Consider the following 14,789-nt stretch of genomic DNA (forward strand, 5'->3'; position numbering starts at 1 on the left):
ATATTTTTAATTGCCACTAATTTTAAACAATAATAATAAACTTAATTGATATAAATATTTTTTTTAAAATTCCATAAAAAAGACATAGAACATAAAAACAGAAATATAGCGCCATAATTAATGTAAAATGTAAAATAAAACTCACATGTGAAAATAAGATAGGATAAGAGTAGAATACATAAAATGCATATTTACGTAGATAAAACCCACTTGATAGTACCAGTAAAGTGAGATAAAAATTAGGATAAATATATAATGCATAAGATGGAAAGTAAAACCTTTTGAGATAATAAAATTAAGGTTAAAGTATGTAGAGTATATAGAATGCACAAAACCAAGGAAAATCCAACATTTTAAAAGGGCTGCAGCAGTGCATAAGTGCAAAGCAAAATGTAGTTTTGATATAATTTTATCACTCAGTTTGGTCTCCTGCAGCACAAGTCATGAGATTTACCATTTATTATGGAAAACCAATGCACCATATAAACAGTATATTTAGAAAACTATGAAGACAATTTGATTAAAAATTGAGATTCAAATATATATCTTTTAATTATCAGCAGGTGTAGTTCAAAATTTATTCTTATTTACTTTGCTACTAATAAGTGCAGACTGTTTTTTGTGATCTCTCCAAAATCAGTGAAATCAGTCATAAAGGAAGGATTAAAAATACACTGAACTGCCTTTAAATACATGAAAACCTTGACTGGATTTAAAACCACAGTTTTAATATGTGTGGTCCTAAATTCTTTTGTCGCTGGTATGAGTGGTAAAATACTGGATATTTGCTTTAAAGGGAAACTTCATCCAAAAATGAAAATTGAGTCATTATCTACTCACCCTCATGCTGATTGAAGGTCAGGTTTAGATTTTTTAGTCCACGACACACTGCTGGAGTTTCACAGGAAAGCAGTGTTACAGAATCTCCCAAATAATGGAAGTGAATGGTGACCAGTTTTGAAACTTAGAAAAACAACAGAATAAAAACATAAAAAGCCTCCATACTGCTTGTCCGGTTTAATCCAGGTCTCCTAAAGCCCCGACATGCCAAGCTGACGTGAAAGTCGTCATTTCCACCATGTTTTTGGCCTTAATCTTCACTGTAGATCCTTCAGCTTAGAGACACGTTCACATGCACACCGTCTGGAATGGATGTGTGTGTGGTGTGACGGTGTACAAACAGCATGTTGGGACTTTAGGAGACTTTGAATTACACCAGACGAGCAGCATGGAGGCATTTTGTGGGTTGTTGTTTTCCATTTGAAAACTGGTCACCATTCACTTCCATTATTTGGGAGATTCTGCGACAATGTTTTCCTGTGAAACTCCAGCAGTGTTTTGTGGACTAAAAAACTAAATCTGACCTTCGATCAGCAAGAGGGTTAGTAGATAATTACTGAATTTGAATTTTTTGGGGTGAAGTATCCCTTTAAAAAATCATATTGGGTCATCATTTCTCGAATGAATCTCGTGTGAAGCTCCTCTGTTCATCTGGATGTAATAACCTAATGACTCAGCTCGTCTCTTCACCATTTTATTTCACTCAATAAATAAAAACCCCACACAGAGATCAATGAGTCACCACGAAGAATCAGAGTCTTTTAATGTCTCTAATGTGAATGAGATTTTGATTCAATCACTGCAGGATTTCTCTCCAGTCACGCACACTAACAAACACACTTGCACTGCCAATCATGTTATTCCACTCTTTGCCATTTGAGAGTGGGAGCTGCTCCCTCAGCGTGGTCCCGCTGTGTCGGGCGGCTCAGGTGACTTTCAGGTCATGATGCAGCAGCAGCTTCAAACTACAAATATTATGGCAATAAAATGACACAAACATGCACATTTTGACAAACTGGTAAAAATCTTTTACTTAACAACAAACAGGAACCTCAGTTATGACTCAGCGTAGAGTACGCAACAATAACAGTGTTTTGTTTTTTCAGTTTGATTTCAACAAAATCAATGCACTTCACTGTGTTGTACTAACAGGACTAAGATGTGTAAGACACCATCGATCCAGCTGCTGCTTCAGAATAACACTGCAATCACACTTCACAAAGAGAAAACTCATCTTTTGCAAAACATTTATAAAGTGTTTTTTGTTGTTTTTAAAGATCTTCCTGGAGCTGCTCAGAGTAGTTCTTCTTTCTTTGTGCGCTGTATTAAAGGAAAAAAATCCAATCAACAGCTCACTCAGAAATCAAAGAGACTTTGTCAGACATCTTTGAGTATAAAAATAAGTTTTGTCACTTTTCCAGCACTTACATACTCAAAATCTCCTTAGAACTGAGACTGAGCTGGTTTACTGAATGGGAGATCCCATTTCCACCTTGTATTAACATTCAATCTGTACGTGGATATTTTATCTGGATACAGAAGAATGTAGGTTAATAAAGGTTATAATGTGCACAGGGACTGTAGACAGTGTATATATTATGATAATGTACTAAATATGGTGATAAATCAAGCCAAAATAATAATTTCACCATTTCCTGACTCAGTGCATCAGTGTTTCTAGTGGCCCAGATCAGCACATCCACCTGATCAAAGGTGAAGTTTGGCCACTAAGTCTGCCGGAGCAGCTGAAGATCTCACAGGAACAGGAAACTTGAATTTGTCCGCTGTTCAGGAGTTCAACAAAAGCAAATATTAAGAGGACCGAGATGTCATGTGACCAAACATTTTCAGATTTTCTCTCCTGTGTACAGACTTTTCTTCACGTGTAGAAAAGTTTAAATATAAAACGTTGGCAGGAGGCAGTCAGTCTGATTCGTCTTTGCTACGCCGTCTTCTTCTCTCTCTGGTAGCCATGTTTTTTATGAGGCCTGGATTTGAGTCTCAAAGCTGATTGGCTCTTCATCGACTCTCTTTTCCCTGCCGTGAGCTCCTCCCCTCCTGGTTTCCATAGTAACAGTTGAGCATCCTCTCCCCCGGTGACCAGAGCCTCCCCGGCTGCGTCCCACAGGAAGCAGCGCACCGTGGAGGTGTGGCCGCCCTCGAGGCTCCTCAGCAGGCGCAGCCCCCCGCCGTCACACTCCATCAGGTGGAGCTCCCCGCTGTTCCTCCCTCCGACCACCAGCAGCTTCTGGGCCTCCTCCAGCCACCCCCCCCCCACCAGGTAATCCACGCCACTCCCGTCAGCCAGCGGCGTCAGGCTGCGAGCGTCAGATGTGCTGAAGATGGTGAGAGGCTCATCTGTGTCCAGCTGACTCAGATCCCACAGGTGGAGCCCCTCGTCATGGCTGAGGCACAGCAGCTGGGTGTAGTCCGCCCCTGACCAGCAGATGGAGCCAGCTGACGAGTCGCTGTTACAGGTGGCGAGCAGCGCCTCCACCTCCGCCCCCCGGCTCAGGTCAAACACATTCACCAGGCCGTCTGTGGAGCCTGACGCCAGACGGTCTTTATCTCGAGGGTGGAAACGCACCTGTGTGACATCATCACTGTGCGACTCAGAGTACACCCCGAGCAGCGCGCCACCTGGTTTCCTGACGTCCCAGAACACCAGGAAGCTGTCTTCATCATTCACCTGCTCCGTGCCGCCACAGAGGAGCGCGTCGCCACAGCTCAGGTCGAAGCTGCAGAAGCTGTGTGAAGGGTCACTTTTAAACACCTGGACTGCATCTGTCCCCGGGCGGCGCACGTCCCACCCCCGGACCGTCCCGTCAGCAGAGCCAGAGTAGAGGAGGTCAGAAGAGGTGTGGGAGAAAACGACCCCACAGAGCGGCCCGCTGTGGCCCCGGTACTCCCCCACCAGGCTCAGAGTGTCCTTGTTGTGAAGGTGGACGGTGAAGTTGGAGCAGGAGACGGCGAGCAGGCCGGCCGGCTGCAGGGCGACGTCCAGCAGGTAGGTGGGTTCCTCTGGGTGAGACCGCCGGGCGATGGACAGACCTTTGAGCTTCTCCTCCAAACCGTCCATGTCAGCTCAGCGAAACAGGATTTACCCAATGGACTGGAAGAAAAAAAAAGTTGTGAATGTTCTTGTCACATTAAATCTCTACTGACATCAAGTTCAGTACTACTTTCCATTATCATTATCATATACGCTTAACAAAGTATAAACACCACACTTTTGTTTTTGCTCCCCTTTTTCATGAGTTCAAGTAACTTTTTCTGTGCAGACAAAATGTTTATTTCTCCCTAATTTTACTGAATCACTTGTATTGGTCACAATAAAGGGTCACTCTAAAATGTGATGTTTTATTTTGAAAAAAAAAAACCCAAAACAATCTATTATGCGCTGAACTATGGCTATTTCACACAGAGCTACAGATACCAAATTTTGAGAGTAATACACCTTTTATTTGCACAGAGGAAGTCTTGTGTCTTTTACTTCAACTCCTGAAGAATAGGAGCAAAAACAAAAGTATTATTATTATTTATATTTTTGTTGAGTGTACAATATTGTGTTTAATAATAGGAGCAATATTATATCTTATTATTTTTCAATATCTCTGCCAATATTTGCATATCATTGCAAATTCTACTTTTTCTATTTTTGTTTATTTTTAGCTTACTTTATTACTTATCTGACATTTATTCATATCTTTCAGGCACTGTTTTTGTATTTACATCTATACTCATTTTATATTTATACCTTATATTTATCTTTATATTTGTTTGTTTTTTCTGATACTGTAAATTTTAAGCAATCTCTGGCAGTAGAATTTCCTTCGGGATTAATAAAGTTCTAATTTTGCCTCCTATTCTATAGCAAGACTCTGATCAAATTCTGATCCTTAAACCTATACTTGCTCCTTACCCATAGTCATGTGCATATTAGCACACAAAATCTTATGTTTAATAAATCATTATAAATCATTTTGCAATTCGGCATACAGTCAGTGCAACAAAAAAACGAACAATAAATACATTTTTTATAGTTTATCTTCGTTATTCTCACCGTTTCTTTCACTGCAAGTTGTATTACAATTTGATAAGCTAGTACAACATGTCGTTTGGTGAATACAACTTTTGCCGAATTAAGCAAAATAGCACACACATTTGTAAAGGTTATAATTTATATATAAAGTTACATTTATGTTTGTCATTAAACTAGAAAACAAAAACTATACACATTTTTACATGGAGTTTGGTTTTGGCTTCTGCACCTTTGAGAGATTCAAGCAGAAATCAGGTCACAGTCACCGTTTTTATCAGTCATTGTTTCTGTGGGTCATGTGTTGTTACCAATGTGTTATGTGTTGTTATTTTCAACTTACCTACGTGCTAGAATTTTCCACAAATTAAGGAAAAACACCAGTTTACTTTGTTGGCTAACACTTCGACACGTCTGCCGCCATTTTGAAAAAAAAAAAAACAACAACAACACAGCAATAAACCAATACTATGAACGAATTAAACTTAACTGTCAATCAAAATCCTCTCAAAAACCACCGATAATGTCATCAGATTACTTTTGCTCAAAACACGCATGGGGGACACACTATGTGTCACAATATTGACAGCCGGACCGGAACACTCCTTCAATAAATGGTTCCGCTTTCGCTGGGAAACAACCATTCAGACACTGATGTAGCTCGCTGTTTAACCAAACATTGTGCAATTTATTATTAATTTCAGAGAGAAATCATCAGCGATGCCCTTGGCTTTTGTAAGATATTACTTTGTTTTTGTTTTATACATATTTTGCGTAAAATAAGAAATAACTGAAGAATTATCACAGACACAGACTTGGAAAAATATTGTTATATATTATAATTGTATCTTGAAGGAAATTCGGTCTTTTAAAACTCTCAGATGTCTTAAAATGTTTTTATAGTAGACGTAAATCCTAAAAGGGTTTAAGTATCCAATATATATATAGTGCAAAAAAAAATTTTTTTAATTTATTTGAATTATTAGTTGTTTTACCTGATTTTTGTTGTCGTTGACAGCACGAACATCCTCTGAAACATCATTTGCACCATCATGGGAGATTCTTAACATTAATCAGATTAATTAAAATTCATAGCTCAATAAATTCATCAATAAATCAATACTTTTTTCCCCATACCATTCTTTTACAAATTTCAAAAGGCTCTTCAAAATAAAAGAAACTGATGCCAAACTTTAAAGTTAAAAAGTGAAGGCAGGTAGAGGTAAGTAATAAATAGAAAAAATAAAAAATAAATCTTTCAGAATATTTAATTATACTGGTGAGTTCAGGTGAGATGTGAGTCCTCTCTTGTCCAGCAGGGGGCAGCAGCAACTTTTAGTTTTCTGTTTGGATTGAAGTCTTCCATCTGACCCAGATCTGAAGTGGCACAGTTCAGTCACACACAGACAAACGAAATCAAACCTCAGACTTTCATGACTCCTGGAGAGAAGAAGAGGACGATCTTCCAGACTGGAGAGATAAAACAAACACAGACACTGGAGCTTTTTTACTGTCTGAACCTGAGGAGACTTTTACTGTCATTTCAGACACAAGTGAGTGATCAAGACACATCTATGTTTGCTGACATGGCAACTCTTATCTTGTTTTCTTGAGATAATAGCACTAGAAAACAAAATACTGGAAGCATGGCTGCTCCCAGTTTCTGTGCATTAAGGACTACAGCAGGGGTCTGCAACCTTTGTGATCGAAAGAACCATTTAAGAAGAAAAAATCTGTCTGAAGTCACAACAATTAAGTTCTCTCTTCTCCCTGAAGTCTTATGTATTGATTGATTGATTTAGGATTTTTGACACTGTAAAAAATAGTTGTGACAGCTCAACATTTTGAGGGAGCAAATGTGAATTTAAGTCTTTTTAAAGTTGTAATGTGCAACTTTTCCTTTTATAATCCCTCCAAATCATCATGTCCTCTGAAGTGTCCTCTGCCTGCATTTTCTTATCTTCTCATCATTTTTTGGTGTTCAGGACGTTTTACCATTTGACATCCTGGGAATGAGACTCAACAATCAACTGTCTTTCTGGTGCGTTTATGAACAGCTCGGAAAAATCTAATTGATTCTACTTTTAAGTGTTAAACAGGGATGTCCTGCTTACAAACAGACAAAAAGACGTAAAGACAAAGACACTGACGGAGATGAAAACAAAAGCAAAAACATGTTTACTTTGTCCTCAGTGACAGCAGGTGTCTTCAGACCAGCCTGTGTGATTTAGTCATTCCCAACAAAACACTGACAGACGTTTACCCACAGTCCTGTGTGCTTTCACTTCTGTTCTCCTGACACGCCACCGGGCAGAAGAAGGAGAAGAAGAAGAAAAAAAAACAAAGAGAGACGTCTCTAATGTCGAGGCCAGCAGCTGCAGTCTGTCTCTGTGCTGCAGCTTTGGCAGAGCGAAGTGGAAAACCGGTCGTCCTGTGACACACCACATCACCACATCACCATCTGTGGACGGAGAGCAGCTCAGCGGCAGCAGAAAAAAACACACTGAGAGAGGGTCATTAAACCCCTCACAGGCTCATTCAAGCGTGATGAGCAGCACACGTGCTCTGTGGCATGTTAGAGGAGGCTGCATAGGTTTCATTCAGGCCCAGATAATACTGTCACTGTAAATAACATGTCCGAGGAGCTCTAGACAAAACAACACAAACACTTAATGAAAACAGGGTCTTAAACTTTGAAGTAAATTCTGAAACTGTTTCTTTACTTTCATGTTGTCATGACTTTTTTTTTTTTGTTTTTTTTTGTTTTTTTGACGTCTGAAAGGATTTTTCTGGTTGGTGCAGCTGCAGTTTGGTCACAGATGGTTTAGAGGTCAGTGAGTTCTCCCGACACTCCTTAAAGTTCCAGTGTGAAAGATTTACAGGGAGTTATTGGTCAGAAATGGAAGTATGTTTTCATTAGTGTGTAATCACCTGAAAATCTCTTCTTTTCGGTATCTTAGAATGAGCTTTTATATCAACCGGAGGTACTAAATCACTGGGGTTTTTTGTCCTGGATAGGTGATCTGTCTGGCCTTAAACAGAGTGATACTTCAATTTTACTGTTGCGGACAAATTTTCAGTGTTGGATTAAAATCACGAGTTTTACCTCAGTTAGTGTAGTGTCCCCATCAACCCAGTTTTTTAATTTGATTTAGGTTTAGGGTTTGTACTGCAGGGCGATCATATATTTTGGAGGCAATGCGCATTTGTTTTCAGGACAACAGGTTGTTGGACAAACAGGCTATAGGGTCCAATGGGGCATTTTATGTCAAGCCGCTGGCAAAGACAACTGCAATTAAATATCCATAATATTATTATCAGCTAACTTCATCAGTTTTAGTTATCAAATAGGTTCTACTGGGCGCAATGTCAATGTTGTGATGGTCCATTATTCTGAGAACCAAAAAATGTCCCACTGGACTGAAAGTGTATTTGTCTGACTGCCTGGGAGATGATGAAATTTCAGGGCAAGGTGTGTTTGTTTTCAGGATAACAGGCTGTTGGACAAACAGGCTTTCAGGCCAAAGGTATTTTTATTTTTTGGACCAATGCCATTTCAGAACAGTCTAGACGTGGAACCCTGTGTGAAGCCAATATTTTTATGAACCCAAATGTTCCTCAAGGTTCCTATTTGAGGGTCACTGTGGATGAGCACCAACATATATTTTGATTAATGTTAATACACAAGCTAATAACAGTTAGTGACTCAAAAATTTAAATACTGCAGCCATGAGTTTTGGAAACCACAACACAAATTTTAAAGCTGCTGACAAAGAAAACTGAAATGAAATATTCACAATATTATTATCAGCTAACTGCATCAGTTTTAGTTACTGAATGGGTACTGAGGCTGGTGCAGTTCCATTGTTCTGACAGTACATTAATCTGAGACACAAATAGTCAAAAAAAATTAGACTGAAAGCCTATTTGTCTGTTAGTCTGTTGTCCTGAAAACAAATCCCCATCGCTCTGATGGCCCATTGTTCTGAAATTACTCACTATACAAACTGGTATCACAAACCTGTTCAGAACCTAACTGAGTGATAGCTAACATACTTATTTGAACCCAAACCACGAACATTTCTTAGTTTTGATGTCACTTGACTTCATCCTTTCCCAAAAACAGAGGGGAGAGGTTTTGGAGCAATGGGCCCTCCATGCACTGACTGTTTGGTTTCAGGACAGACAAACAGGTTTTCAGTCCAGTGGGACATGTTTTAATAAACTTCGGTTCAATGGGACATTTTTTGGACTTTTGGGATGTTGAAATGATGGGCCATCCACCTCAGGTTCGGGCTGTGGTTAGCTACAGCTAACTTATCTAACGTCTCCCACAGAAGCGATAATAATAATTTAATCATTTTTATTCTGCCACTGAAAGCCGAACACTCCCACCTTGGCTGTGTTAATTTATTAATCATTTATTAAGAGAACTTGATATCATGATCTCAGCTCTACTTTGTGTTTCTTGCTAAAAAGTCCACGCTAAACCAGTGAAGATAGTAAACATGCATGTTAGCCAACATTAGCATTTAGCTTAAAAGCACCACGATGCCTAAATACAGGCTCACACATTCACTGGTACGTCTCTCACTCTGATTATGTTTGTTTTCAAATTTGGAAACAGATTTTTAACTTAATCTGTGGATCGCTGCATAATTTGTGAAGTGTACTGGAAGTCCCTATGATGATGTATCAAATTAATAATAATAATATTAATACACTAAATAAAGTGCACACTATGTCAGCTAAATAACCAAAGAGTAGCATGTGTTTATTTTATCATCATTTTTATTTCAGTTAATTTCACACAAATAATCAGACAAAAAAAAAACTGATCTGCATTTTGAATCAAAGATCAAAACCAACAATAAAATCCTCAGATATTAAAAAAAAATACTGTAAAACTGCATAAAGATCTGCTAACGTTCACATCCGTCACATCAGGACTCAAACTGGGTTTACGATCAAAACGGAAACATGAAGAGTTCAAATCCAAAATGAAAAACATGACACCTGTTCTGACAGAAGGATTACTGAATAGAGTAAGAAATGAAGCTCTTGAGATGTTTAAATAATTCATCAGCTTCTCCTGAAATGGATCTGTGGCATATTTGACTGAAACTTGTCAGTTTAACCAAACAGATGAATCATCGGGAGATTTATTTGGTTTTTGGACAAACAGACAAACTCATTTTTTCATGCAAACAGTCTGTGAATACAAATATGAACAAAGGGTGAGATTAAATACTTTATAATTTATTTAACAGTGAAAAAAATGGACTCTACAGTGACTCACTTGTTAATTCGAGTGAAGGCAGTCATAAAGAAGAAACAGTGCAGGAAACTAAAATCTAGTTTGAATTTACAAAACTTAATTATCAACCAAACTTAAGTCAGTCTTTTTTCATTTTTCCCTCCCTGCAGGGAAACATTAACGCAGCTACAAAGTGCAAAAGGCAACGACACGACAGGACGGACCGAAGAGAATAAAAACAAGAGTCAGGATCAGAGTTTTCACATGAATCTTCCTGAACGACACCGAAGGCACTAAAGGGCAACGTGGAGCAAACTTCATCTGACTGAGCTACAAGTTCAAACATTTTATATTTGGCCAAAGTATTAAAGATTTTTTATAGAAAAAGAGATCCAGTATAAACAACCACATGTTCCTGTTGTTTAAGGGCCCTCGGCCTCCATCGGGGGCCCCAGAGGAGCTGGGGGCGAGATGTTTCTAATATTTCTATATTTCATGTGTTTATTTCGAAACTCCCTGATCGTGTTTGTGAATTGAGAGGAAATTTGGGTGTAAAAAGAATTTGGGGTTTGAGGGTTTTCTGAGCCGCGGCAACAAAAAATTTGGTCTCACGACAAATTTGGGTCATAGTTCAGGGGCGTGGTGACAAGATTTGAAACTATCAGTTGACAAAATTTGGGATTAAAATATTTAGGAGTATAGCACATTTTGGGATTGTATTTTAAGATTTGGGATTATAACTAGAGTTGTTCAGATACAGACGCCTGTGTCAGAGACGTTTCTGATCTAAAATTCTGAATCAGGCATTAGTGAGTAAACAAATCTATGTATTGATCTGAAATCTTGTAATTAATAAACCTCAGCGGTGTCCTGTGCATCAAATTAACCAGAGCCAGGCCAAATAATGAGAGCAGTCATATCACATCTCGAATTATATCAAATCAAATTTGGATTAATACAAATAATATTTAGGATTAAAATAAATTTGGAGGTTCCATCAAATAAAGAAATGCAGGATTATAACAGATAAAATGAACAATTAAACAAAAAAAGCCTAAATTCTTTGATTCCAGCTTCTTAAATGAGAATATTTTCTGGTTTCTTTGCTCCTCTCTGAGAGTAAACTTATTATCTTTGGATTGTGGACAAAACAAGATGTTTGAGGACGTAATTTTCTGACATTTTACGGGCAAACAACTATTAATCGATTAATCAACCTATTGATAAATGGTAGTTGCAGCCCTACTACAGCTGATATCCTACCAAATCACAAAAATAAAAAATAAAAATTAGAAGAGATTATGATGAATAAAAGTTTGGATTTTCACACATGGTGAACTTCTACTTAATAACAAAGGAAGTAAAATTTGAAAGGACAATTACAACCAAAATTTAGGATTAGCAAAAAATCTGTAATTTTTTACAAAACTAAGAGATGTTGCAATTTTTTTCTTCCTGATACATTACCTGAATTGTATTTATTTTATTGGCCTATAAGGAGTAGCTACTGACAAAATATAGATGCCTACATATTATTATTATTATTACTATTTTTGAACAGTTGTTCAATACTAACCCTGTGTGGAGGTGAGATGATTGCTGTCATTGTTGTCTGGCTGAGCTCAAGTCAAACATGAACATGAGTCTCCTTTCAGGAAAATAAATGACATGATATCAGATCAATATATAGGCTCACATAACTGTCGATACCTGATCCAGCATTTTATACATCTGAGGCATTTTACCACACTGGTATCAGAACCAGAACTAAATCTGAACTTATGACTGATTTCAGTATCTCAAAAGAAAATTGGAGGATTTAGTGCTGCTGTAACAATCAGTAATTGGTCTTTGGGTCGGTCCCGATTTAGTTACCACAGATCTGCCATTAATCCAAGACACACACAGACACACACAGACACACACAGACAGGTTAACAGGCTGGTGACCTGACATATGGGTGGTGGAGGTCTTGTGGAGCCTCACAATGGAAACAATAATTATCATCAGCGTCAGGAAGTTTAGTTTAATCTCATTTATCTCATTTCCTCGATCGCTGCTCCATCTGCAGAGGAAACTTCCTCCTGCCGGGATGTAAATAACACGGCCAACACACACGTGTTTAAATCTTCAACATCATTTGAATATCAAGAGTTAATATGAGAAAGTTTTGGTCTTTTGACAGGAAAAGGTTCAGATTTAACACAGAAGAATGTAAATTCCTTGGAAGCTCCATACAGACACACAGAAACATTTAACTTTTAATTTGCGTCTTAATTTGAAATGAAATATTTTTATTTAAGCACTTATTGAAATCTATTGGAACATTTGAGACAAACCTGATCCAACCACAGGAATAACACAAGTTTCATCAGTATCAAAGAAACAAAAGCAGAAAGAGAACAGAAATAAGCTTCCTGTTTTACTGGTACAGAGAGGAAACTACATTCAAGACAAAAAAAAAAAGAGGAAAAAAAAAACGTGCACAAGGCAAGGCCACAGGAAGTGAAACGAGCCGGGCAGCGGCTTTAAACAGACTGATCACAGGCTGACACACGCTCAGGTGAAGCTGGTCCCGTCATGTTGTATTTTCTTTTCAGTCTGACAAAAGTTCAAGTTTATAACTGTTGTTTAAATGTCATAATCTGTTTGTTCAGGCTGAAATTATTTATTATACTGCAATATAAATGACTGATAATGATAGAAATATAATAGTATTATCAGCAACATGTACTTAAAGTGTCAAAAGTAAAAATACACAAAGGAGGCAGATTGACTCCTTTTAAAATGCTGAATTAATTAACTGGCTTATTTTTACTGATGCATTGCTGTGTAAGCTGAGTTACTATGTGAAGCAAATATGGATTCATTTATATATTTTTGGGCACTAGAACAATGGATCATAATTATTAAGATGATAATATGATTTGATGATACAGTCTTGGTCCTCAAAGTAAATACAAACTGTAAGATAAATGCAATGGAGCAGAAGTGTCAAGCAGCATAAACTGGAAATAGTCACATAAAGTGACTTCAGAAATGTAAAGTTAGTTATTTCCACCGCTGACGGCTGTGATACTGACAAGAAAAATACAAATATTTGCTGATCTCTCTTTTGATATCACTGTACATCAAATATCTTTGAGTTAGGGCTGAACAATCAATAAAAATTTTATTAAAAATGCAACATGGCTCACCACAATTTTCAATTGCAGGAGTTGTGATATTTATTAAAGACAATAAAGTCAGTAAAATTAACATTTTAAATGAAATATTATCTTGCTGAAGAGATGCCCTGAACTACACGTCATATTCTACAAACTCAAGAAAACATCTTTGTTTGGAACAGATCCAAACAAAAATCACATCATCATAAACACTAATGATGTAAAAAAAAAAAATCCTTCTAATATCACAAATCATTTCGCAATATCAATATCAGTCAGAACAGTTTTTTCAGAATTGTTCATCTCTATTTAAAATGTTGGTTGGACCAAGAAAAAGAAAAACACAACTGAAGAAACAAACTTGGACCCTGAAAAACTGCCAAAGGCATTTTATCACCTGTTAATCCATAAATCAAGGAAATAATGGATAGAATAATTATTTACAGCCCTAAATAGTTCCACTTTTTTATGACAGCTGCAATACTTTAATCTTCTCAGCTGCTTTTAGTATTTTACCAAATAATCAAAATTTTAAAGCAAAAAGGTAAAACATCGTGTGACAAAAATGTGACAAATTAAAGAGCACAAACCACATATGAAGAAACATTTATCTGACCTGAACGCTGATTTTATTTCAATTCAGTTTCCTCAAATCAACATTTAGGACCAACTTCACCTTTTCTGCCCGGCTCGGGGGGGGGGGGGGCAGTGCATTCTGGGAAACAGTGCATTTATATTAGGACAGTACCGTATACAACAATGTACAACAGGTCAGCCTCTCAACCTGCTGCTCTCACCGACAAACACTCGGGAAAAGTTTGTTTTTCTCAGGACTTTGTTGGTCAGTTCAGAGGTGAAAGGTCACCAGGGGGCGGCAGCACCTGAATGCTCCACCCGCTGGTTAAAAAAAACAAAAAACAAAAAAAAACTCTAAGCGTGCCTTCGAGCAAGGCACTTCACCCACAACTGCTGCAGGAGGAATGTGTGAATGAAACATCAGTCCAGATGTTCAGTCATTATTGCCTCGAGGAGATTCAGTTCAAACACGCGGACGGTGAAATGTTTCAGACGCACACGAGAATAAAACTCTGGTGAGGCGGCACTTTGAAAGATGCTCAGTGATCTTTAGTTACAACAGTCTAACATCCCTGAAATTTGAATCTTTTCGCTGCTATTTCTTGTCTTGAAATCAAAGAAGCAAATGACAAACTAATCGCACGAGAAATGCTTCCAAATATGGCTTTGGGTGACGTTTGGTGCCAAAACTGAGAAAAATAAGAAAAAATCTCCACACAAAGTCCACTGAGTATCAAGTAATTGAGAGAACACAAACAAAAAGATGTTTCAGATACAAGAAAAGCAAACAACAAGGCTTTAAGTCATATGATGCTAAGATTTGGAGACTCCAGCTCATTAAATGTGAATATTTTCTTGTTTGACATTTGAGGACGTCGTCTTGGATTTTGGGAAACACTTGATTACAATT

General features: G+C 37.7%; 1 protein-coding gene across 1 annotated transcript; it reads right to left on the minus strand.

The window, feature by feature from the left end:
* Window positions 1–2,778: 2,778 nt before the first annotated feature.
* On the minus strand, window positions 2,779–5,472 carry wdr89 (WD repeat domain 89). Its single transcript, XM_084743209.1, has 2 exons — window positions 5,223–5,472; window positions 2,779–3,952 (listed from the first exon to the last, which is right to left on the minus strand). The coding sequence occupies exon 2, from the start codon at window positions 3,917–3,919 to the stop codon at window positions 2,783–2,785; it is 1,137 nt and encodes a 378-aa protein (XP_084599335.1). The 5' UTR covers window positions 3,920–3,952; window positions 5,223–5,472; the 3' UTR covers window positions 2,779–2,782.
* Window positions 5,473–14,789: the final 9,317 nt, after the last annotated feature.

Source organism: Lutjanus erythropterus, chromosome 18, assembly GCF_056507025.1.
Source record: "Lutjanus erythropterus isolate fLutEry1 chromosome 18, fLutEry1.hap2, whole genome shotgun sequence".
NCBI classification, from domain to species: domain Eukaryota; kingdom Metazoa; phylum Chordata; class Actinopteri; order Lutjaniformes; family Lutjanidae; genus Lutjanus; species Lutjanus erythropterus.

Coding starts and splice junctions, on each gene's coding strand:
- wdr89 (XM_084743209.1), bottom strand. CDS start 3,919: ATGGACGGTTTGGAGGAGAAGCTCAAAGGTCTGTCCATCGCCCGGCGG.